Source organism: Labeo rohita, chromosome 20 (assembly GCF_022985175.1).
Source record: "Labeo rohita strain BAU-BD-2019 chromosome 20, IGBB_LRoh.1.0, whole genome shotgun sequence".
NCBI lineage: Eukaryota > Metazoa > Chordata > Actinopteri > Cypriniformes > Cyprinidae > Labeo > Labeo rohita.
Window position 1 is genome coordinate 33,550,390 of NC_066888.1, and position 25,411 is coordinate 33,575,800.

General features: G+C 37.2%; 2 protein-coding genes across 5 annotated transcripts in view; both read right to left on the reverse strand.

Moving 5' to 3' along the window:
• Positions 1-317: 317 nt before the first annotated feature.
• On the reverse strand, positions 318-6,611 carry yy1b (YY1 transcription factor b). 2 transcript variants are annotated; one of them, XM_051139111.1, is made up of 6 exons: positions 5,741-6,611; positions 4,918-5,080; positions 3,240-3,284; positions 3,054-3,114; positions 2,808-2,966; positions 318-1,266 (listed from the first exon to the last, which is right to left on the reverse strand). In XM_051139111.1, the coding sequence occupies exons 1-6, from the start codon at positions 6,339-6,341 to the stop codon at positions 1,084-1,086; spliced, it is 1,212 nt and encodes a 403-aa protein (XP_050995068.1). In that variant the 5' UTR covers positions 6,342-6,611; the 3' UTR covers positions 318-1,083. The 2 variants fall into 2 exon arrangements, with proteins under 2 accessions (XP_050995068.1, XP_050995069.1); XM_051139112.1 differs by lacking the exon at positions 3,240-3,284 and having other exon boundaries at positions 5,741-6,607.
• A 1,899-nt stretch (positions 6,612-8,510) lies between these two features.
• evlb (Enah/Vasp-like b) overlaps positions 8,511-25,411 on the reverse strand; it is a 35,985-nt gene continuing 19,084 nt past the window's right edge. For all 3 annotated transcript variants that reach the window (XM_051139357.1, XM_051139356.1, XM_051139355.1), the window contains exons 2-13: positions 23,692-23,860; positions 21,603-21,780; positions 15,672-15,735; positions 14,464-14,537; positions 14,037-14,302; positions 12,108-12,208; positions 11,875-11,917; positions 11,507-11,540; positions 11,327-11,387; positions 9,986-10,046; positions 9,648-9,705; positions 8,511-9,347 (exon numbers count right to left, since the gene is read on the reverse strand). In XM_051139357.1, coding sequence (XP_050995314.1) covers positions 9,310-9,347; positions 9,648-9,705; positions 9,986-10,046; positions 11,327-11,387; positions 11,507-11,540; positions 11,875-11,917; positions 12,108-12,208; positions 14,037-14,302; positions 14,464-14,537; positions 15,672-15,735; positions 21,603-21,780; positions 23,692-23,860 — 1,147 coding nt within the window. In that variant the 3' untranslated portion in view covers positions 8,511-9,309. The remainder of the gene's footprint in view (positions 9,348-9,647; positions 9,706-9,985; positions 10,047-11,326; positions 11,388-11,506; positions 11,541-11,874; positions 11,918-12,107; positions 12,209-14,036; positions 14,303-14,463; positions 14,538-15,671; positions 15,736-21,602; positions 21,781-23,691; positions 23,861-25,411) is intronic.

Genomic DNA, 25,411 nt, shown 5'->3' on the forward strand with positions numbered 1-25,411 from the left:
GCGTTTTTTATTATGTTATGTTTTTGTTTTATTGTGTTAGTTAGCTGTATTTTTAAAAAATATATATTTTTACTTAATCAAAAATAACCCAACTGCAGTTTGTTTGAGATGAACTGGAATGCACGAAAATGCATGAAAAAACATGATTTAGGAGAGTTATCCGGTTTTGCAAATGAACTCTTCAAATGTTCAAAACACCATAAAAGTACATAAATAACAGAAAAATAACACACTTACGTCTGTCAAATGTTTGGACTATACTGAAGACGGTTTCAGTGTCAGTGTGATTCCAGGACAGTGAATTAATTTGACAAAAAGAGATTTTTCCCTCTTTAATTGTAGTTTGCTGAAATACAGGTGAGGTGTAAATATCGGTGTAAATATCAACAAAGGATAGTTCATGGTTTAGACCTTTACAATACATTCTAACAAAGAAAAAACGACAGTTAACACTGCGGTTTACCGTGGTGAGACTGACCGGTGCTTTAAAAGTGAACTAATACGTCCGTCCCACGTGACACGATAGAGGACAAAAGCAACTGATGACTAAAGCAGATCGACACGACAGCCGCTCCGCACGCGTCCGCCCGTCGCCGACCGTACAAAACAACAGAGGAGAAAGAAACGCACACGTCGCTTACAGTAACTAATATCATCACCCCGTCTGTGAAGAACACGTCAGAAACTCTCAGGGATTATTCATGATCACAGGTCGCATTACGAAGCATATCCCAAAAATAAGTGTACAATATGCACACTCGGAGAAATAGAAAATTAAAAGCTATATATCTATGAAGACCAGAGAGACCGAAGTAAAAGTGGAAAAGAATGAAGCAACAGTCCCCATGTTCTCGCTTGTCGTCTTTGTGGTAAAAGCATCGTCCGTCGACGGGTTCGAGGAGTTCGGCTCGATTCCTCGCCCGACGGAGCTGCGTTATGAAGTCGGTTTGAATGCAGGGCTTTTACAGTCTTTTACAGTCACGGCCACCGTTCGTGGCGCTTCCTTCGAGTCCGTGTAAGAGAACTAGAGCACGGGTTCACGTCTCCAGTGTTAAGATGCTTAGGACACGCCGCCGCCACAGTTCATTGGTTGTTTTTGGCTTTGGCGTGTGTCAGGATGTGTGATTTGAGGTTGGTGGACTGAGCGAACTTTTTATTGCAGCCGTCAAACGGGCAAACGTAGGGCCGGTCCCCGGTGTGAATCCGGACGTGCGTCCGGAGGTTAAAGTCCAGAGAGAAACGCTTCCCACAGCCCTCAAACGTACACTAGACGGAGAAAACCATTAAAAGAAACAGTTAGAGACGCTCTCGACGGCCCACAAACCATTCAGAGCTCAAATCTACAGATGAGAAAGCACATCATGATCCACAAGAGCACAAGACAACACTGACTCACAGCCATCACCATGACAATTTAACATTAAACAACATCAGGAAAACCAGCTGCAGATACTCAAACACCTTCACTACAACAACACAACTAATTATAAAAGAAATAGAAAACCATACTACAGTAGAATGTACATCTCAGAAGTAATAATAATAATAATAATAATAATAATAATATTATTGTTTTTAAACAACCTTTCATACTTATTTTAAGTCTCTGCTGTGCAACTGTTGGATTATATTTTACAAAATTAATTCAGTTGTTAATGTTTCATGCTTCACTTGACTATCTTTCTTTGACAACACAGAATTTCTGAAAACATAACACATTCCATATGGCCCCACGATTGGAAAAAAAAAAAAGAAAACAGTCAAGTTTTATAAACTCATCTGATTGGACACGTTTCTGGATCGTTAAATTATTGAAAAGTATCGGTTTTGTGATTTCAATTAGTCAGACATTAATTTAACCATTAAAACAGAATTTAAAAAGGGAAAGCAGAAAAATTACATAGAAAGAAAATATTTCTTTAATAAAATATATTATTATTATTATTATTAATTTCATTAAAATTTGTGGGGGGGGGGAAATAAATGTATTTCATATTTAATTTAAAATTAATTTAAACCATTTTAAACAAAATGAAAAAATAAATAAATAAATAAATAAAAAGTCAAAGGGCCCAAAATTTTTTTCCTTTTTGTTGAAATTAAACAATAATTTGTTGCTACATTGTTGGATTATTAAAATGTAATTTAACCATTAAACTGTGAAAACTGTGAAACATTTTTTTTTGTAATTAAAGAAAAAATAAAATGCATTTCTTATTTCATTTAAAATTAAATTACATCATTAAAAGCAAAAAAAAACAACAACACAAAAAGACAAAAAAAACAAAAAAAACAAGTCAAAGGGCCCTAAATACGTTTTTTTTTTCTGAACTCAAACAAGAAATTGTTGCCAGATTTTCTGATTAATAAAATGTCATTTAACCATTAAATTAGGAAAATTAAAATCGACACTTTTTCTGAAATTAAGAAAAAAAAATAAAATGTATTTCATGTTTCATTTAAGATACAATTAAACCACTAAAAAGCAACAAAAAACAAAAAAAACAACAACAACAGAAAACTTGGGAAATAAATGGTTGCTACATTTTCTGATTAATTAAAATTTAACTTCACCACTGAAACATGAAAATTAAAATTAAATCCTGAATTTAAGAAAAAAAAAAAAAAAAAAAAAAAAAAAAAAAAACTGTTTTTAGTGCTCTAGGCATATACTGCATAGTCAGCCATCTGAGGAATATTTCTAGCTCCTCCAGCATTAGTCTAGACATGGAGGCAACGCTCGTCTAAATTCAATTTGGCTCCCGTTCCCATAATAAATCATGAGAGTGTTTTCCAGTGTGACGTACCTGGAAGGGCTTCTCTCCGGTGTGAACCAGCTGATGGCGCTTTAGTTTGGAGCTCTCCACGAAGGCTTTCCCGCACTCGGCGCACACGTGAACCCGCGGGCCGTGAGTGTGGAGGTGCTTCCTCATGGCTGAATTATCCCTGAACATTTTAGTGCAGCCCTGTCAGAAACACAGGAGAAGCGTGTGATTTGGATTGGAGCGCTCGAGTCCTCCCACCGTTAAACACAAACGCACGGATTCACTCACTTTGTGCGGGCAGGCTATCGTTCGAGGCGCGTCGTCCTCCTTGATCTTCCTCGGCTTCATCCTAGATCGACACAAGGACGTCAGAGATCAGTGACTCGGCAGACAATCGGATCACTTCCACCTGCAGTGACCCGGTGACCCCCGACACCCTCCAGTGACCAATAACAGCTGTTAATAACAACTCACCGAACGGGGCTACGAGCAAAATGAGCTCTGCTGTTACTGAAGGGGCTGAGAAATAAAACAACTAACACAGTAAATGTCTCATCATATCAGCACAACGTCCTCACAGCATCAATATTCAACACATCAACTAAACATATGCATATTTAACAAACAAGCCATAAACATGTATATAAATAAAATTACATTTTCACAGGAAGTACAATGAAACTGACACTGGCACTATATCAACAGAGATCACATAATCTTAAATACACACACACACACTCGGGGTGTAGTGGTACACGTATTTGTATTGAAAATTTTCGCTATGGGTTTTTTGGTTCGTTACGTATGTGTACCGAACAAGTACAGCATTTTTTCCCCCAGGAAATTCAAACAATAAATGGCATTTTGACAGTTTTTGATGTGGCATGACAAATTGCTGTATAAACACAGAAAAGTGCTGGTATAAACACAAGCCTTGGCTACGGTGTCCACAGCTCAATAGTTCACTAGAGAAATGAAGTCTGGAGAAGAGCATTTCACAAAATATTACACTAAACACTCATTAGATTTTACCTGTTAGTCTTAATTATTTAATGTATGTTTAAATCAATCGGTTATGAAACATGTTATGACAGCCACTGTTTAATTGAAAATATTTGAAAAAATGAAATTGTATAATTTATAAGTTAAAAACTGCATTATATGCAAACGATATGTTAGCACGTTTTTTTTTTTTTAAGTTAAGTGTTGATTACATTTAAGTTTGGTTTAAGTTGTTAATTGTAAACTTATAATGTAAAAGGGCTCCACACAGGTTAAAGCATAAGATTTTCCCTATAACAAACAATAATGTTAAAACCGATGTACGCATCGAACCGTCATATTTATGTACCGTTACACCCCTAATACACACACACGCACAACATCAGGGTCAGAAATAAACATCTAGATTTGTTTTCACTGCCATTATATAAAACACTCATCCATTTCCGTCAGACAGTTGTCACTGAAACATCAGGATATTTCCTATGATTTTAATCAATTATTGAACTGTTAAAGTTTCATGAATTGATTTGACATGTTTTTTTGACTATTAAAGTTTCATTTGAACCATCGAAATACAAACTACACAAAAACAATCAAATAAACAAAGTCAGTGTTTTTGTCTTGTTTTCTAGTGCAAATGTCTAAAGATTGTTAAATCAAGACACACTGATGCTAAATGACAAAAATAAGTCTTGATTAATAAAAAGTTTGTGATTAAAACAAGAACATTCCCCACTGACAGATATTTGTTCAGTTTTGTCAGAAAACAATATTTCATTAACCTAATTGTACATCTCTAGTAAACGTATCTTGACATTTGAACTAAAAAACAGTTTCCTGCAGTTCATGCACCATTAAATGCCATGACTTTGTGAATTTCACATCTTCTGCTGTGATTTTAACACCTTCAGAAACGCTGTGAATGTGATCAGTGGTCAGGCTGGTGCTGAAAGTGTTTTCATGTAATGACTGACACTGAATACTGATCTGACACATTACAAAACAAACCTTATTTCACGGATTCCTCTCACATTTTAACATTTTAACACAACCTGTGTGTCATTTCTGACTCTGATATACACACCCACTACAAACAAACACTCAGTTCTGTCGGTTTTATTTGGTTAGATTGAGTAGCGTCTCTGACCTGGCGAACTCCGCCAGCTGTTTGGGGTCTGACAGGTCGATTCCCGGGATTCCGCCGGGCGGGAGCTTCTTTCCCGTCATGTATTCGGAATAATCCGGAGGAGAGTTTTCCCCGATGATCTGCTCCTCCACCACCGTCTCATGATCGATGTCCTTCTTGTCATCTGAAACACAGACGGGTTCAAATGAGTTAACGCTCACGAAAATCAGAGGTTTATACAGTGTTTCCGCCCCGACGGTAACATCCGGGTCCACAGTGTAAACAATAACAACAACAACGACTGAAAACACCAAAGGCCCAAATAAACACACGATTTCTGCTGGAACTCGCACATCTACATGAGTTAACCACCCTAAACTAGTCCCGCAGTGCTAGTTAACACACGCTCACGCAGCAGTAACGTTACGAGCTCGTTTGATTTCCAAACGTTAAAAAAATAAATAACCGTCCCACTGATATTTAAATCCGAAGTGGCGCGAACGCTTCCCGCTTAAGGCGAAATTCAAACCGCCGGAGCGTTTAACTGTCTTTAACGGTCGCGCGGAGCTCCCGCGGCCTACCCGCAGCAGCTGCAGCGCACTCGCGCCATCTTCAAGCCGCCGCACCGTCGCCATCTTTTCGGGCCGCCATACTGGACTCGGGGAACATGGCGGCGCCCATCGCCAGCTGAAAACATGGCCTCCGTTCAAAACAAAAACAACCGGACGGCTGCGGCCGCGTTCCCGGCGCGAAAAGGCGCAGAAAGCGCTCGCGGAGCGGCACGCGTTGCGGCCGGACAACGCCCTGCCGAGAGGGCCCGGGACTCCGAGGGAAGGAGACTCACCCGAAGCCCACATCGTGACGGAGAACTCGCCCTCCAGGGTCTTGATCTGCACCTGCTTCTGCTCCCATTTTCTCCCGCTGGCCTCGGCCGCGCTCAGGTAGCTCTTCTTGCCCGCTTTCTTGCCTCCCGAGCCCGATTTCTTGCCCAGCCGCCCCGCGGAGCTCTTGCCCGCGACTGTCACCAGAGTCTGGCCGATGTACTCCTCCTCCGCGCCGGGCGCTGGCACCGGAATGAGGATCTGGTCCTCGAAGCCGTCGTCCGCCCGCAGGTCCGACTCGTCGCCGCCGACCACCTCCTCCCGGGTCTGGACCAGGATCACCTCCTGGTGGTGGTGGTGGTGATGGTGATGGTGGTGATGGACCTGGCTCGGGTCGTCTGTCACCAGCGGCTGCAGCGCGATCATGGGCTGGTGCTCATCATCATCATCATCATCATCATCGTCGTCGTCGTCGTCTTCGTCGTCGTCGTCGTCGCCGCCGACCACCGTGGTCTCGATGGTCTCCACGGGAATCGTTTCCACCTCGATCTCGTGCAGCTCCACGATCTCCGCGGGCATCTCCGAGCCGTCCGTCTCGATGTACAGCGTTTCGCCGGATGCCATGTTGAAGTCCGCCAGCTCGCTCGCCTTCGCTGCTGCGTTAAACGCACGCTCGCTCGCACGCACGGAACGCTCGCTGCCCCGCAAACACACACGCGCACACCCCCCTGGTACCCGCACGGCGCACACACTCCGATAATACAAATAACTCTCCACTTCTCACATCAGTTCACGTCGCCACTACGCTCCACTAACAAAATCTCGCGAGAGGACAGCCGCTCGGGCTCGCGCTGGCGGACACGCGCAGGTGACTGTAGCTGTGTGAAAATACACTAAGGCCATGTGTGACCCTGGACCACAAAACCAGTCTTAAGGGTCTTTTTTAAATTGAGATGTATAAATCATCTGAAAACTAAATAAATAAGCTTTCCACTGTTGTATGGTTTGTTAGGACAGGACAACATTTGGTCGAGATACAACTATTTGAAAACCTGGAATCTGAGGGTGCAAAAAAAATCAAAATATTGATAAAATCACCTCCAAATTACGTTTTGGTTTATTTATGGCAGGAAATTTCCAAAATATCTTCATATAATGTAATATCCTAATGATTTTTGGCATAAACGAAAAATCCATAATTTTGACCCATACATTGTATTTTTGGCTACAGATATACCCGTGATACTTATGACTGGTTTTGTGCTCCAGGGTCACAAATATGAATTTATTTTATTTCATAGGTTGGTTGTTTGTACCTTTTAATGTATTTATTGTGTTTATGTAATTATTACTATTATTTCAAGATTTCACTGTAAATGTAAATATATATATATATATATATATATGTTGTCTGAATATAATAAAGTATGAATTTATATTTTATATTTGTGTTGTTTTTATTTTTCAATTTGTCTTTTGTTATTATTTTACTGTATACTATGTTGTTTGACTGTATTAAAATAATTTTGATTGTTTTATTATTTAACGTTAATTGTTTTTTCTCATGTCGGTTATTTATAAAGTACTACATTTAGAATATATATCACCTTATTTATATATTAAAATAATATTTAATGCATTTGTATTCTATTGTTTTTTCACAGAATTTAATTACGCAAAATATGATTTTAAATATCTTTTTTTTTTTTTTAAGTTTGTGGGTTTTTCTCACGCAAGTTTTCTAAACTAAAAATAGTTTTCACCAGAAATTCCTATTGATATATTAGTGTATTTTATGTGTTTTTACCTTTTAATGTGTTAATTGTGCATAGGTCATTGTTTTTTAATGACAAAATAAGTATTATTAATTTAAAATTAAAATATAATAGCATTTATATTTTTATGGAAAGTTGTTCGGATATTTTGTTTTATAGTTATAATTCTCTCATTTAAGTCATTTCTAAACTCAAAATTAATTTCACCGGAAACTCCTATAGTGAATATAATTAAATAGAGTTGTTTGAATATATTAAAATATGGTTTTTATTTGTGACCCTGGAGCACAAAACCAGTCTTAAGTATCACGGGTATATTTGTATCAATAGACGAAAATACGTTGTCTGGGTCAAAATTATTGATTTGTCTTTTATGCCAAAAATCATCAGGATATTAAGTAAAGATCATGTTCCATGAAGATATTTTGTAAATTTACTACTGTAAATATATCAAAACTTCATTTTTGATTAGTAATATGCATTTCTAAGAACTTCATTTGGACAACTTTAAAGGTGATTTCCTCAATATTTAAATTTTTTGGCACCCTCAGATTCCAGATTCTCAAATGTTGTCCTATCCTAACAAACCATACATCAATGGAAAGCTTATTTATTCAGCTTTCATATTTTAAAATTTAGTATACAGTAATATTATTTAAATTTACTACTGTAAATATATCAAAACTTAAGTATTCTTAACTTAAGATTCCAGATTTTCAAATAGTTGTATCTCAGCCAAATATCGTCCTATCCTAACAAACCATACATTAGTGGAAAGCTTATTTATTCAGCTAAATTTTGGAAAATTGACCCTCATGACTGGTTTTGTGGTCCAGGGTCACATAAAATGATAATATGCTTATTTATATTTTAAGGTCTGTTTTTCTAATGTAATCGTTTTCTAAACTGAAAATGCATCTCAGCAGGTTTTCTATAAATAGCAACAGATGTGTTTTTGTCACATCTGAAAAATGAAGATCTGAAACACAGAAGCATATGAAACACACCGGCTCCGCAATCCAACACATCCTTCACAGTTTATTTCACTTCTTTTTAAATGTCATGTATATCTTTTATTATTTTTTTTTTCAAACCAGGAAGCACTTGGTCAAAAAGAGAAATCATAAAACAGAACAATACTTCACCATGTCCTCGCAGCCAATAAACATTTTATTAACAACATGATCACAAATACTCTGGTGTGTGATGTTTGTTCATTAGATAATAAGTCAAGAACAGCCTACGCGTCGTCAAACGCATTAAAAAACCCCGCTCGGTGATTCAATACGTCATTATGGCAAAAAGGATTTTAAAAAAAAACACGTAAAAAACAGAGGTAATGAGAAATGTGCTTGTGATGAATCTTAAGGAAAATGAAAACAATAAAAATATAAAAGATATTATTAGCATCATCATTATTATTATTATTAATTCCTACGTCTACCTCTACCTACATGAAAACACTACTACTACTACAGCTATACCTAAAATAATAATAATAATAACAATAATAGCAATAATAATGCAGACAAAATAAAAGGACTCCAGATGTTTGTTGTATTTTCTTCAGTTTCTGCAAAAGACTTTGAAAAGACTGCCACCAAAACCAACGAACACCAGAAACAGTAAGATCAGTGCAAGTGTCCTTCCTTCATCATCACATCTAAGCTCAGGGTTCCTCAACGTTGCAGACGTGTTAAAACGACGACGCCGTCCTTCCGTCCGTCCGTCCGCTTTAATACGGCTGTAACGTGCGCCGTCGGCTCTGATCGGCTACAGCAGGATCTGCAGGGGTTCGGGAGGACGCGGGATGGACATTATGTCGTGCTGATTCTACTGAGTTCATGTCTAATGGCTGCAAATAAAGCAGAGCGCAGTCATTAGAGTCGGAAAACACTTGAGTGCATTACACAGTACACAACATATTATCAGCTCCATCATCAGCTCAAAGACTGAACTCAGGACAGAACTGCATTACAGTCTGCTCACGGCAAGTTAACGCGTCGATTTACACTGATGCATCTGGCAGATGCTTTTATCCAAATTGAAGAGACACATTTTACATCGTTTCAGTTCTTGCGTTACATGGGAATCGAACTCTCGGTGCTGCAGGTGTCGTGTTCTGCTGGAAGCTGAATAAACCAACACAACATACCATCAATGATCTCGTCCTTCACCTTGTGCAATTCACGAACGACTTCTTCCAAGATTTCCTGTCAATTAAAACATCGTTTGAAATTAAAGCGATTGAATCAGGGTGATTTTAGTCGACTAAAACTTCAATTAAAGCTATTAAAAACATTAAATACAAGTATTTTAACTTGATGTAGTAAAGCAACTAAAAATCAAATGTTAAAAAAATACTTGACTAAAAGCAACTACAATAAACTGCATGACTAAAATATGAACTAAAATTTAAATAAAAATCTAAAAATAAAATCTTTTAAAATGTTAATAAAAACTGTAATAGTCTCTCAGACGGATCTTCTTTACCTGTTTCATTCTGTCGAAGTCTAAGGCGTCTGAGTCGCTGATGCTGCCCACGGGTCGAACCCTAAAGACGATCAGAATCACTGCATTAATCACAACAGATCACACCATTCAGCTCAAACACACTGAAGATCATCCACTGCTTTCCCTCACTTTTAAATATATATATTTTTTAATTTTTATACACACTTGAATTATCAGTGGCTTATAGAAACTTGTTTCTGCCACAGGAAAAAAAAAATTAAAAAGGTAATTGCAACTTATCTCACAATTCAGACTTTATTTCTTGCAATTCAGACTTTTTTTCTCAGAATGTAAACTCAAAATTATTTTTTCCCCTTGCAATTCTGACTTTTTCTCTGAATTCTGAGTTACATCTAGCAATTTATTTTTGTTTCCAACAATCTCTATTCCTCAGAACCGTGAGGAAAAACTCCAAACTGTGAGATAAAAAGTCACAATTTTCTTTTTACTTTAAGGGCTTCCTTAGTATCTTAAATTGATATTTTGGTATATTAAAAATTTAGTGTTTTGTTAATGTACACTGTAAAAACAATTATTATTATTTTGTTACCCAGCTGCCTTAAAATTTTAAGTTCAGTCAACTTTAAATTTTAAGCTGCAGTAAGTAAAAACTTAGATATTTGAGTTGATGCAACTTAAATTTTCAAGGCAGCTGGGTAACAAGCTCAGCCTTTAAGTTTAACAAACCAAATTGTTTGTTTAGTCAACTCAAATATCTAAGTTTTCACAACTTAACATTTCAAGTTGACCGAACTTAAAATTTTAAAGCAGCAGGTTAATTTTAAGTTGACTCAACAAATTGTGTTTTTTTTTTTTGTTTTTTTTTTTTTACAATGTATAATAAGTTCTGGTAATAAAATAAATGTGTATTTGCATATCAAAACATGTTTAATGTCTGCATTAATCACTCTTAGTTGTGCTAATTAGGTCTGACTAGTGCTGACTAGAATAAATAATATGATTGTTATAATGATTCATTGATTGATTTTTTAGTTTTATGACAAAAGAAAATATTTTGAAGAATTCTGGTAATCAGACAGTTGCTGATTGCTATTGTTTTCCACAGTATGGGGAAAAAAATACTGTGTTAGTCAAGAGACCAGAAACTGTTTGTCTGCCAACATTCTTCAAAATATCTTCTTTTGTGTTCAACAGAAGGATGAAACTCATACAGGTTTGGAACAATACGAGGGAGAGTAAATGATGACAGAATGATCACTTTTGGGTGAACTATCACTTTAAGTCCATTAGGAATCCAGTATGTTTGTACTGAAGTAAGACTGAATCGAGACTTCTAGTGTGATGTTGTGCGTTTCTGACCTGGACACCAGTGATGATCTCTCGGCCGAATTCGCTCGGTCCCACGGCTTCTTCGCACCATCTGCAGGACGACATGAACCAAACCCGACTTTACCATCGACATTCACCTGATAAAACACATCTGAGCGCTGCATTTACTGCACTGCTCTCATTTAGATGAAAATAACGAACACACCGTACCTGCGGCGTTCTGTCCACGGGACGCGGGATCATCCTGAAAAACATTAGAATCATTCACAGAAAACAACTGATTGACAAACAGCCGTTCACATTCACACGCTTCTGTCAGATCAAACTCTCAGATGTAAAATATTATCAAAGATAATCATTTAACCACACAATCTTCAACAAATCTCTTCCTCAGTATTTTTGTCTTGTTTTCCAGTGCTGATATACATGAACATCAGATAAAATGTGTTTAATTTAGTGTCAGTATCATATATGCACCTTCAGATCAAATGTGTACGTGTATTAAATCTTAAAACTCAATCAAAAATCACAATTAGCAGATGAACACAGACAATGATCTCCATCAGCTCTGTACTCACATTTTGGCTTTCTCCATCCTTCTTTTCATCTGCCGCTTTCCGTCTGTCACGAGAAATAAAGCGTGCGCGTATTTATTAATCTGTTCAAATGCGTCTGTAACTGTAATACAGAATCTGAACCAGACGTGTGTTTTCAGGCACAAATCATTTCCCTGTCCAGAATTCAGTGGGATCATGCCAATCACAGCGGATTGAGAAAGAGAAGAGCTCTTTTACTGTGTTGAGTGTCTGACCTGCGTGCGAGCAGCGCGTTCATTTCCTCCATCAGACCTCCGCTTCCTCCGCTGGTCCGATTGGCTTCGTTTTTGGCTCCGGACGCAGAGTTTTCCTCCGGCTGCAGACAAACCAGCACAGCACAAACACTGATCATCTGACTTACACAGTTCTTCTTTTCAGAGAAAACAAGTCAAAATGAAGTGAGTACCCCTTTTTGGCAGATTATTTGACTTGTTCTAAGGAAAAACTCACTTGTTTTTTTTTAAAACAAGACAATAATTTTCACTTCATAATTTTCAAGAAAATCCTTCTTGATTTAAGATTTTGTAGATATTTTGGCTGGAAAAAAGACAAAAAATCTAAGTAAGAAAAAGCATTTTTTGCAGTGTGTAAAATGTGTTTTTGGAGATCGTGTTCTGCACTCTTTAAAAATAAAGCTTCACATAAGAACCATTTCTGGTTCCCAAACAACCTTTCAATGATCAGAAGCCTTTTTTTCTTAGTGTAAAGAATATTTTAATCACCTAAAGAGTCTTTTTCCACTATCAAGAAGCTTTAAGGTGACAGAAGGATTCAATGCAAAAAACAATAAAACATAATTTGTTGAGTCAACTTAAAATAGTTTAAAAATTTCAAGTTCAGTCAACTCAAGTTTAGTCATCAACTTAAATTGTTAAGTTGTACTAAGTGACAACGTAGATATTTGAGTTGACTAAACAAAAAATGTGGTTTGGTAAATTTCAAAGCTGGGTTTGTTACCCAACTGCCTGAAAAATTTAAGTTGAATCAACTCAAATATCTAAGTTGTCACTTAGTACAACTTAACATTTCAAGTTGACTAAACTTTTTTGAGTTGACTGAACTTAAAATTTTAAGGCAGTGGGGTAACATTATTTTAAGCTGACTCAACAAAGTCTAGTTGTAAGAGTGTTTAGTGTGAACAGTGGAGTCTGAATCATGAACAAATGACTCTCTAACTGATTCATTGTAATTAATCGGTGAAAAATACTCACAGCCTCAGATTCACAACTTGAATCAATCTAATGACTCAACACTCTCAAAAAGCTTAAAAATGTGTGTTCTCACAGAAATCCCATGGAAGATTCATTTTTGGTTCCAAAAGAACCCGTCAGTGATCAGTTCCTGAAAGAAACATTGTGTGAAGAACATTTTAATCATCTTAAAAGAACCGTTTTTTCTATGAAGAATCTTAAGTGGTTCCATGAATGTTAAAGATTTTTTTTATAGTAGTATATATGAAATTTTCAGTGAATATTTTTTTTATTATAAATTACAATCTAATGGGTTTTTAATCATGTTTGAAGTCACTATGAAATGATTCTGCTGAACATCTTTGGTTTGGGTTTGGTTCCAGAAGCAAAAACTCCATATATTTTGTTCATAGGGATTTTAACTATAACTTATAAAACCACTAAAGACGGGCCGACCATGAGCTACAAGACTGTTATTTGATGGCGTATGCTTTCATGGAAGACATGTGGTAATGTTAATTCTGCTTATTTTACGGCTAAATTTGAGGTGAAAAACTACATTACCCACAATGCTGTTCAGAAAATTTTACCAATCAGAGAGTGGCAGTGAGCAAACACACCAAAATAGCTCCGCCCACCGCCATGAAGCACTGTGAGTCTGTGACTGTGATCTCCCTGCACTCTTAAATTATTTTATGCATATTGCAATAAACCTACAATATATTGTTTCTATAAATAAAATCAACTTGAATATCATGAATATCTCAATATTTCACAGTCATTCAACACTTCAGTCCTTTATTAAAGCCTTGCACTTTTTGCTTGTAATGTTGTGATTCTCCTCTTAGCTGATTAGTTTGGTTTATGGATTATGTCTCTGAAACAAAGACTGTTTAAGAATATTTATGGTAAAACTGAACGGAAGAACAACAGCGCACGCCGCTGATCTCGCACCCTTTGCACGCGCCGCAGTTTGGCTCCGGCGATCATGGCGGCGAGACCCGTCGGGGTTTGACTGTCGTCCTGCGCGTGACCCCCGTGACCTCCGTACCCACCCACAGGTAGAGGAGGCGGAGGAGGGGGCGGGGCTCCGGCAGAGGGGGGCGGCGGCCCAGGCGGGGGAGGAGGCGGAGGACAGGGACCGCCCATCGACAGAGGAGGCGGAGCCACACTGGGAGGAGCTACGGACAGCACCGCGGGGTGACCCTGAAACGGGGAACCTGAGGAGAAAACGCCAGAAACACTGTTTCTATAGCGCTTTACACAGTACAGCGGCTACGCAGAAATCACTTCAGCTGTGAAGCAGCTCTACAGAGACGCTACAGCTCTACAGTGTCATTATTCAGATCAATAACAGTGTTGAAGTGTTGCTGCGTCTGACCTGAGTTGGACGATCGTCTCTCCCGCTCAATATGCGCCTGCATCTGCTGCTGCTGCTGCTGCATTTCCATTTGTCTGCAGAGATCGAGAACACACAGAAACACACTGACATACCCATCATGCACTGCACATACACTGACGGTCAAGAAGTTAACATTGTTTCATGTTAAGGCTGCATTTATTTGATCAAAAATACAGTAAAAATTGTGAAATATTATTAGAATTTAAAACAGCTGTTTTCTGTGTGAATATCTGTTCAACTGTAATTCATTTCTGTGATGCGCAGCTGAATTTTCAGCATCATTACTCCAGTCTTCAGTGTCACACGATCCTTCAGAAATCATTCTAATATGCTGATTTGCTGCTCAACAAACATTTATGATTATTTGCAATTTTAAAAACAATTATTGGTTTTGTGGAAACCGTCATACATTTAATTTTCACAGATTCACAGATGAATAGAAAGCATTTATTTGAAACAGAAATCTTTTGTAAGATTATAAATGTCTTTACTGTCACTTTTGATCAATTTGATGCATCTTTGATGAGTTAAAGTATGAATTTCGTTTTTGGGAACATGGTGCTGTGTTTCATATCCGATGTAGTAATGAGTCTGACAGCGTCAGGAATCAGATATGATGAGAATCGATCGGATCCTCTTGAGTTTCCCGAAGCGTTTGAGAGCCGCACAGTGAGAGATGTGGAATTTTCCAGATGCATGATGGGACGCTAGAACAGCTGACACAGCACATCAACGGCCAACAACACACTCATCATGTGACCAGCAGAGGGCGACTCTGTGTGTGTGTGTTTCACTGACTGCTCTCATCACATCAAAACACTGTGCTGCTTCATATTTCTGTGGAAATTAATGCTTTTATTCATCAAAGATGCATTAAATTAATCAAAAGTGTCAGTAAAGACATTTATAATGTTACACAAGATTTCTATGTCAAATAAATGCTGTTCTTTCGAACTTTCTGTTCATCTGTGAATCCTGAAAAATAAAAAGCATCACAGTTTCCACTAAAATAACTGTTTTCAACATTGCTAAGGTGAATATAAGCTATTCCGAACAAAACCCTGCTCTTTTATTAGGGTTCAGCTGAAGACTCGTGTGTAAATGACACGTGTGAATGTGATTTATACAGTGTAAGTCATTTATAGTGAGATATTACAGCAGTGTGTGTGTGTGTTTGCGCAGCTCACCGTCTCTGGACCTCCAGCTCTTCTGAACTCGGCCCATTCTGGACTTGACGCTGAACAGCTGGACCTGAAAGAGACCATGAACCGTTAGAGAAATACGACAGCAACATCACGTGTGTCACACGTTCAGTGTGTGTGTGTGTGTGTGTGTGTGTGCATCTCATCAAGAATGAATGAATGGAATTTTCGATAGAAAAAAATCTATCATCTATTTAAAATATATATGCATAAGAAACATAAAAGCTTTATTGGAGCTGTTTCTCTGATGCTCAAATGCCACATAATCGGGCTACTAAATAAAGGGTGCAAACTCAATTTTGGAAAAGTGACGAGTCCAAATTCACACTAGCAGGATCACAAGTGTCAGAGACGACACCTCGTGAACATCACGAAGGGAAAATATAGACACACTTCTGCTGCAGAGTCACTTTTATGGCTAGTTCAGAATTATACTTCACAGATAAAACAACCATTTGAACAAATGATCACTCATGTGTTTATCATTTTCACATATGTGACCCTGAACCACAAAACCAGACATAAGGGTCAATTTTCTGAAATTGAGATTTATACATCATATGAAAGCTGAATAAATAAGCTTTCCATTGATGTGATTTGTTAGGATAGGACAATATTTGAGAATCTGGAATCTGAGGCTGCAAAAAAATCAAAATATTGAGAAAACCGCCTTTAAAGTTGATCAAATGAAGTTCTTAGCAATGCATATGACTAATCAAAAATGAAGTTTTGATATATTTACAGTAGGAAATTTACAAAATATCTTCATGGAACATGATCTTTACTTAATATCCTAATGATTTTTGCCATAAAAGAAAAATCAATAATTTTGACCCAAACAATGTATTGTTGATTATTGCTACAAATATACCCGTGATACTTAAGACTGGTTTTGCGCTCCAGGGTCACAAATATTTAATACTATTAGTAGTGTTTAAGTATTAATAAATGTTCTGATTATTATCAATGTTGAAACAGTTGTGCTGCTCAATATGTTTGTGGAAACCGTCATACGTTTTATTTTTCAGGATTCACAGATGAACAGAAAGTTCAAAAGAACAGCATTTATTTGAAATAGAAATCTACTGTAACATTATAAATGTCTTTACTGTCACTTTTGATCAGTTTAATGCATCCTGGATCAATAAAACTGTTTTCAACATTGCTAATAATCATAAATGTGTGTTGAGCAGCAAATCAGCATATTAGAATGATTTCTGAAGGATCATGTGACACTGAAGACTGGAGTAATGATGCTGAAAATTCAGCTGCGCATCACAGAAATAAATTACAGTTGAACAGATATTCACATAGAAAACTTGGTTTTTTTTTTTTTGTTTTTACTGTATTTCTGATATTTCTGATTTCTAGTGTATGTGAGTCAGCTGGTAAAACCCACTTTAACTGCAGCGATCGTGACAGAAACACACGTTTGTGACGCATGAAAACACGATCAGTGACCGCAGTGAATGTCACAGTAATTCAGGACGAGTGTCGTACGTCGAACGTAAAGCTGACTGGAGAAACATGTACCTGGAGCAGATCCTCTGTCATCATCACGGTAAATGTTGTAACACGTCTATAACGCAACCATTCCTCGAGATCATGTTTCACAAAAACACTGGAACCCGAACCCATCACACACACACACACACACACACACATACACATAAACTAGTGTGTGTTTAGCTCTCCAGCAGATCACTAACACTATTCAGAAGATGAATCGAGCTGATGATTTGTGCAGGGCTGCTTTACAGCTGAATTGAACTATTTTGATTATTGATCATCTTTACACAGTTACTGAATGAAACTGAATCAACACTGAACTGACCTCAACTCAACAATGACACCACTGTTTTTAGAGCTGATCTCTGAACCATCACTCAATCAGTATTTTCCTGTTTATCACTGTGAAGCTGCTGTGAAACAATTGTATAAAATGCTACAGAATAGTTCGAATAATTTTAATGTTAATGTTAAAATTAATGCACCAGTGTGCTCTGTCTGTTTGATATGCACTAATTAGTAGTGTTTCCTAAATCAACCATCACTAGTATGAATGACTCTAAGCCAGATCCCTCAAATCAGACAGGAAGAAAACACCTAGCAACCACACCAAACACCCTAACAACAACACAGAACAGACTTGTTTTCATAAAAAAAAAAAAAAAAATATATATATATATATATATATATATAAAAGATAAAAAATAAACACATTAATTGAGTTTAAGCTTAAAACGAGAACAAATATTAACAATATATTATATATTGAATATAATAACATTGTTTTCCTTGTATTCTTAACTGTGTTAAAACATTTAAAATACATTTTTAATCATATTTTATTCTTTGATTGTATTGTTATTCCTTATGCATCTGTTTGGATTATTTTATGATTATTTTAAATCCTTTGTATGTTAATCACTTTCAATTCTCACAGTGTGTGAAATGTGGCATATGATGGACCACAGTTACATATGCTTGCTTGCTTATTTTAAGCTGAAATTAATTGCATTTTTTAAGAAAGCATGAAATCTCATCATTTTGCATCTCAATAGAAGTAGCTTCATCTAGGAATATTTAGATATTTTTCCTTGAAAACAAGACAAAAAAAAGTATAAAAACATTTTCATCAGCACTAGATTCAGATGTTGTAATCCACATTAACAAACACATTAAAAAACACTAATATGCAATGCAAAGCTTATAGAGAAGAACAAATGCAGTTACAGTGAAATTTAGTTTTTGTATTTTCTGCCATGGATAGTAAAACAGTAATAATAAAAGGATAATAAAAAAGTAAGAACCAAAAGGAGAAAAGCCCATGTCTGAAACACACCTGCACGTCCAGTACAATCCTCCATATATGACAAACACTGACCCTGAAACAGCCTGACGATGAACTCTGAGAACTAGAACGGAGCAAAACTAAGCCAGTGCTAAGACAGAGACAGAGACGGAGCGAGTGTACGTACAGGACATGCTGAAGAAGAAGAAGCGGCTGTGGCAGACGCAGAAACACTGGCAGATCCAGTCTGTGATCATCGCTCAGCTGCGCCTCATCATGTCCGCTCTACTCTACCTGCTCGCCGCGGCTCCGGTTACTCTCGCCGTAACACACACCTGCGTGACACCAGCCGGCTGACGGCCGGGGAAGCGGCTCGCGTTTCTGTGTGTGTGTGTTTCCGCTCCTCCAGACTCAAGACAAACCTTCAAACCTTCAACCTTCCGGTGTTAAACAGCAAAATAAAGCAGTCTCGATCTGTGATGATGTGTGATGGGATGCAAACATTTTCATATTTTCATTTATTTCCATGATCAGTGTCTAAAGACACTCAAACAACTGTGTGAATATATTTCGAATGTCATTTATTACTTGTTGTGACTGTTATCAATAGCTATGTTTCCAGCACCCATCAAGTATCGCATCAGAAACAAGTGATGGACACACCAAAATTAAAAAAAAAAACTTAATTCGCAAAAACGTGGTGGTTTTTGAATTGTGCGAAAAAGGGTTAACACGAATGATGGGAGATGGAATTTGTGAATCAATTTCTCCGCACGCACTATAAAAGTCATGTGATTGTGTTATGTGGCGGGATAACTAAACTAACTATCAGACTGATCTCATTACACAACATCTGAAATGGTCATTCTCAGATGCCTGAGCAAAGTCTGCTGTCAAAGTATTTTTGTATAATTGCCTCAAAGAGCTGTTTTGCAAGACTGTGCTCCCAAACCTCCAAAAACAATGACCGCATGTATTGTTTCGTCCGCTCTCTCTGAATCATACGGACGCCCGTTTCCACCAATGAATAAAAAATTAAAAAAAGGTTATTGCGAGGTTATTGTTATCTCACAATTCTTACTTTTTTCTCTGAATTGTGAATTGGCACAATTCTAAGAAATAAAGTCACAATTACATTAGATATAAACTCACAATTCTGTGAACATATCAGTCTCCTCAAAAACTCCTCAAAACTGGACTTTATAACTCGCAACTGTGCTTTATCTCTCACAGTTCTGAGAAAAAAAGGTCAGAATTGTGAGATAAAAAGTCGCAATTATCTTTTTTATTTTTTATTCAGTGGTTTTTATTCAACAGGCTTCCACAGAATCGCAAGCAATTTATAACATGTGAAAATGATTACATTCAGAGGCTTCTCCTACTTTTCTTAGTGATATTTAGTGCCAGTTTATCAGGAAGTGATGATTTTGTTTTCTTTGACTCGTTGGATGAAAACAGTGCTTATTCACAAATGTTTTAAATGATATTCCAGTTTTGCGCACAAAGTAAATTTGCAACTTTGGATGGAAACCCGGCTAATGCTGAAAACAGTCACTTCATATTTTTGTGGAAACCATGAAACACCACCATTCAAAAGTTTGGGGTCAGTAAGAAATTAATAATGTTACAAAATATTTCTATTTCAAATAAATGCTGTTCTTTCGAACTTTCTGTTCATCTGTGAATCCTGAAAAATGAAAGGCATCACAGTTTCCACTAAAATATTGTGCAGCACAACTGTTTTCAACATTGCTAATAATCAGAAATGTGTGTTGAGCAGCAAATGAGTAATGATGCTGAAAATTCAGCTGCGCATCACAGAAATAAATTACAGCTGAACAGATGCTGCTCTGAATATCAGACGTGCTGAATCCTCAGATCAGACTGAATGGGTTGTTGATGCTCAGTGTGTCTGTGTCCATCAGCAGGCGCTGTGAGCGACAGGACGCGTCTCAGGTGTTTCTCAATCAGACGCTGTCGGTGTCCATCATAGTGAGGTCATTGCAACTTTTATCTCAGTTCTGATGTTTACTTATTCAAATTACCGTATGCATGATATAAACTCTGAACTCTGACGTAAAAACTACAGTCTGTGAGATGTAAATGCAGAACTGTGAGATTTAAAAATGTCAGAATTGAGAGATAAAATGTTGCAATTACTTTTTTTTTCAATTCTGTTGCAAAACAATCCTCAGCCGTCTGATGCACAAAAAGCACTTATAATATTAAAACATAATCTGCAGTGTTGGGGAAAGTTACTTTTAAAAGTAATGCATTACAATATTGAGTTACTCCCTAAAAAAGTAACTAATTACATTAGTTACTTTTCATGTAAAGTAATGCGTTATGTTACTTGTGTTACTTTTTAAATCTGGGCTGGGCTTGTTTTTTATTATTTAAAAAGTTCAGTTTTTGGCAAATATAAAAGCCCTTTCAAACCAAAAGCCTCAGGCTGAAGGAGAAGTAAATTGATGTCTGTACAGTAAAACACAGAAGAAGAAAGTTCTTGTTTAGTATGGTTGAATTGGATCATCGATGGTCGGCAGCAAAGACACTGATTAATAAAATGGGATTAAATACATAAATTATATTTGTATTATTTAACATATTTAATTATTGCAGGTTAGCGTCATGTTGAATTTCACTGTTTTTATTCATTTTGAGGAATACTCAATCTGTTTTTTGTGAGTGAGATGAATTAATGCATGTTCACACTTATTCTAGAACTAAAGTAACATCTCACTCCCGATTTGTCTCAGCATGAGGACATGAGAGCTTTCAATCAACAAATGGGAAAAAATAAATAAATCAGATATTTTCTTGTAAATTAAAAAGTAATGCGTTACTTTACTAGTTACTTGAAAAAAGTCATCTGATTATGTAACTCACTTGTAATGCGTTTCCCCCAACACTGATAATCCGTGAGATCCGAGTCGTGTTTGACAGATGACTGTGAAACACACATGATGTGATTGTGTGTGTGTGTGTGATGTTTCACTGCTTACGTAAGAGAACAGCGAGGATTTTCTGTCAGCTGAGACATTTCAGTTTAATTGTAATCATTTTCTGATTCACATATTCCACTCCTCTCTCATTGTTCAGGTCGATGGCAGTGATCTCACCTCCATCCTGACTGCTGAGCACGTTGAGGGCGAACAGCATGGCGTTGGAGAAGGTGGTGGCCTCCTCCTTACTGGCGAAGTTGAGTCCGTACACCTGCCGCGCGTCACGCCACTGGTGGAAGGTGGGCGTGGCCTGATTGTACTTCAGACCCTTCACGATCGAGTAGTTGATGACCACCTGTCACACGGGTCAGAGGTCAAAGGTCAGCGTGTGACTATCCTAGACTATTATTTTACAAATACACAATATTTGTGTGTGTTTTTATTCTTGTTAGGAACACTGAGACATTTTTCAAAATATCTTCTGTGTCCAGTGAGAACAAAACTTGATCTGAATCATGACTCTAATGTTTTCTGTAGAGCTGAAATGAGTTGATTAGTTTTAATAAAGGAGTAGTTCACTTCCAGAACAACAATTTACAGATAATGTCTCCGTTGTCATCTAAGATGTTCGTGTCTTCAGTCGTAAAGAAATTATGTTTCTTGAGGAAAATATTTCAGGATTTTTCTCCATATAGTGGACTTCTATGGTTTCCACAAGTTTGAACTTCCAAAATGTAGTTTAAATGCAGCTTCAAAGGCTCCAAACCTTTTTAGCCTAAACTGCTCGTCTTGTCTAGCTCTGTGTGAACTCTGTGTAAAACCAGAATGCATGCGCATCACAGAACTAGACAAGGCAAGCATTTAAGGTTAAAAAGTATATAAAATTGGATTTTTTTTAGAAAATAACCAATTGTCTCTCTAGATAAGACCCTTCTTCCTTGGCTGGGGTCGTTTACAGCCCTTTGAAGCCGCGTTTAACCCTTGTACATCAATAAAAAAAAGTTACACATGGGTCCATATTGAACAAAAATGTTCATGTCAAAAAACTGTCATAAAATTTGAAGCCTGGGAACACAGACTTAAGTTTGGTGTCATTTTAAAGAAGATCCATGGTAGATTACTGATGAAGTAGAAAAAGTAAAATAAAAAAAAGTTATAGAGGTTTAAGTTTATACAAATGTTTTTATATAAAGCATATTTTATATTTTATATAAAATATATATTTTATGAAACATGTTGAACTCTAAACCTGCTAGAAAATCAAAGCCATAAATCCAAATTTGAGGTTGATATCTCAAAAATGAGCTTTCAGGAAGATTTTGTTTGGATGCAGTACCAAATTTTCCCCATAAGATGGCAGCAAAACTCAGTGCTTGGATTTGTGATTTGTTTTTATCTCTCAAATATTAAGAACACACACACACATTTTTTTTATGACACACATTCAGACACACTCTGACATCCACACCAACACACACACACAATTATAGCTGCATTATTTATCCAATTGCCTTTATAATTTGCAGAAGCAGAAAACAGGAATAAAGCGACTATTTGCTTTATTGGCCAAACCTGAAAAAATGGCACCATCTGGTAAAAAATGGTGCAAAATGTAATTTTGAAGCCTTGCCAACAGAATGAAAGTCTATTAACAAAAATAGCATCATTTTACAGTTGAATGGCAGTGTGATCAAAAATAGCAGTTTAAATGGGTTTCAATGGGGACATTTTTGTCCAAAAGGTGCTGAGTGTAATAATTTTTTGTATCTAGTGTGAAATAGATTTATTAAAGGAAATGGAGGTGAAATAGTAAAATCCCAATAAAAATACACACCAAAATGTATGCAGCTGGCAAGAACACGGGTGAAATGATCACAAAAAACGAGACTGAAAAGGACAGAAATGTCCAAACGGTTGCACAAGGGTTAAACTGCATTTTGGAAGTTCAAAATTGGGGCACCATATCAGTCCATTATATGGAGAAAAATCCTGAAATGTTTTCCTTTAAAAAAACATATTTTCTTTACAACTGAAGAAAGAAAGACATGAACATCGGCGTGAGTACATTATCTGTACATTTTTGTTCTGGAAGTGAACTTCTCCTTTAATTAACTAATTTCATAACTGATACATTTTGAATCAATAACAATGTCATTTTATAGATATAAATGTGAGTTGCACAGAAGTCATTTGTGCAGTAAATGATGGTGGTGGTTGTTGAATGATCTGGTTTTGTGTGTTGTGGTGTGTAAGTGAGCAGACGCACCTGCTGGTCCTGCAGTTTGACTCCCACCACGCGGAACGTGTTGTTGCTCGTGTTGTGGTAGATGTTGATTCGACTGAAGCCCTGCTGACCCGGTTTGATCGGCACCCATTTTTTGCTGGTGTCGTCGTAGACCATGACGGAGGCGCGGGCCTGACAGATGCTCTGCTCGCTGAAACGAAACAAACACACGACGGGTCGGTCGATAAAACACACGTGAACACGTCAGCGCTGGCCTCGTTACAGACACTCATTCACCCGCCGCTCACATCATCAACCATCAACAACCACATACAGGAGAGATCACAAGTTTACATAGATCTGCAAAATGATTATTATTTGACCAAAATTAGAGGGATCATACAAAATGCATGGTATTGTTTATTTAGTACTGACCTGAAGAATATATTTCACATAAAAGACGTTTACATATAGTTATTGAATTTATAAAAACGACCCCGTTCAAAAGTTTACATACCCTTGATTCTTAATACTGTGTTGCTCCTGAATGATCCACAGCTGTGTTTGTTTGTTTAGTGATAGTTGTTCATGAGTCCCTTGTTTGTTCTGAACAGTTAAACTGCTGCTGTTCTTCAGAAAAATCCTTCAGTTCCCACAAATACGTTGGTTTTTCAGCATTTTTGTGTATTTGAACCCTTTCCAACAATGACTGTATGATTTTGACACTGAGCACAACTGAGGGACTCATATGCAACTATTACAGAAGGTTCAAACACTCACTGATGCTCCAGAAGGAAAAAACATGCGTTAAGAGCCGGGGGGTGAAAACTTTTGGAATTGGAAGATCAGGGTTGAACTTATTTTGTCTTATGGGAAATGTGAAAGTATCTTCTGTAGCCTCTGAAGGGCAGTACTAAATGAAAAAAATATGATATTAAGGCAAAATTAGGAAAATGTACACATCTTCATTCTGTTCAAGAGTTTTCACCCCCGGCTCTTAATGCATGGTTTTTCCTTCTGGAGCATCAGTGAGTGTTTGAACCTTCTGTAATAGTTGATGTGAGTCCCTCAGTTGACCTCAGTGTGAAAAGTTGGATCTCAAAATCATACAGTCATTGTTGGAAAGGGTTCAAACACACAAAAAATGCTGAAAAACAAAATATTGGTGGGAGCTCAAGTATTTTTCTGAAGAACAGCAGCAGTTTAACTGTTCAGGGCAAACAAGAGACTCATGAACAACTATCACTAAACAAAAAACACAGCTGTGGATCCAAGAACCAAGTGTGAAATATCTTCTTCAGGTCAGTACTAAATAAACAATAACGCATTTTGTATCCCTCTTATTTTGGTCAAATAATTAACATTTTTCAGACTCTACAATGTGTATGTAAAATTATTAACCTCAGCTGTATCAACCCCTTAATAAAGATCACTCAAAAAACACTAAAATACATTGCAAATTTTTGAATTCACAAAAGAGGTGTTTGAAACCATCACAGACAATCACTGCTGGAGAGAAAAACAAGCATTCATGTGTCTGGACAATCAAAACCTCTGAAACTACTGAGACTCAGAGCCTGTGACAACTTGCCCCTGTCTCTTCTTCTTGAGGACAGAACATGAGAAATCAGACTGAAGTCAGAGAAGGAGGGAGTTTGAGATCAGCAGTGAACACGAGGAAAACAAGTCCATCTGTGCGGCGCTGCTAAAATTATAAACGCAGCCGCGGGCCGAAGATGTACTGCAGAAACACCACGAGCGA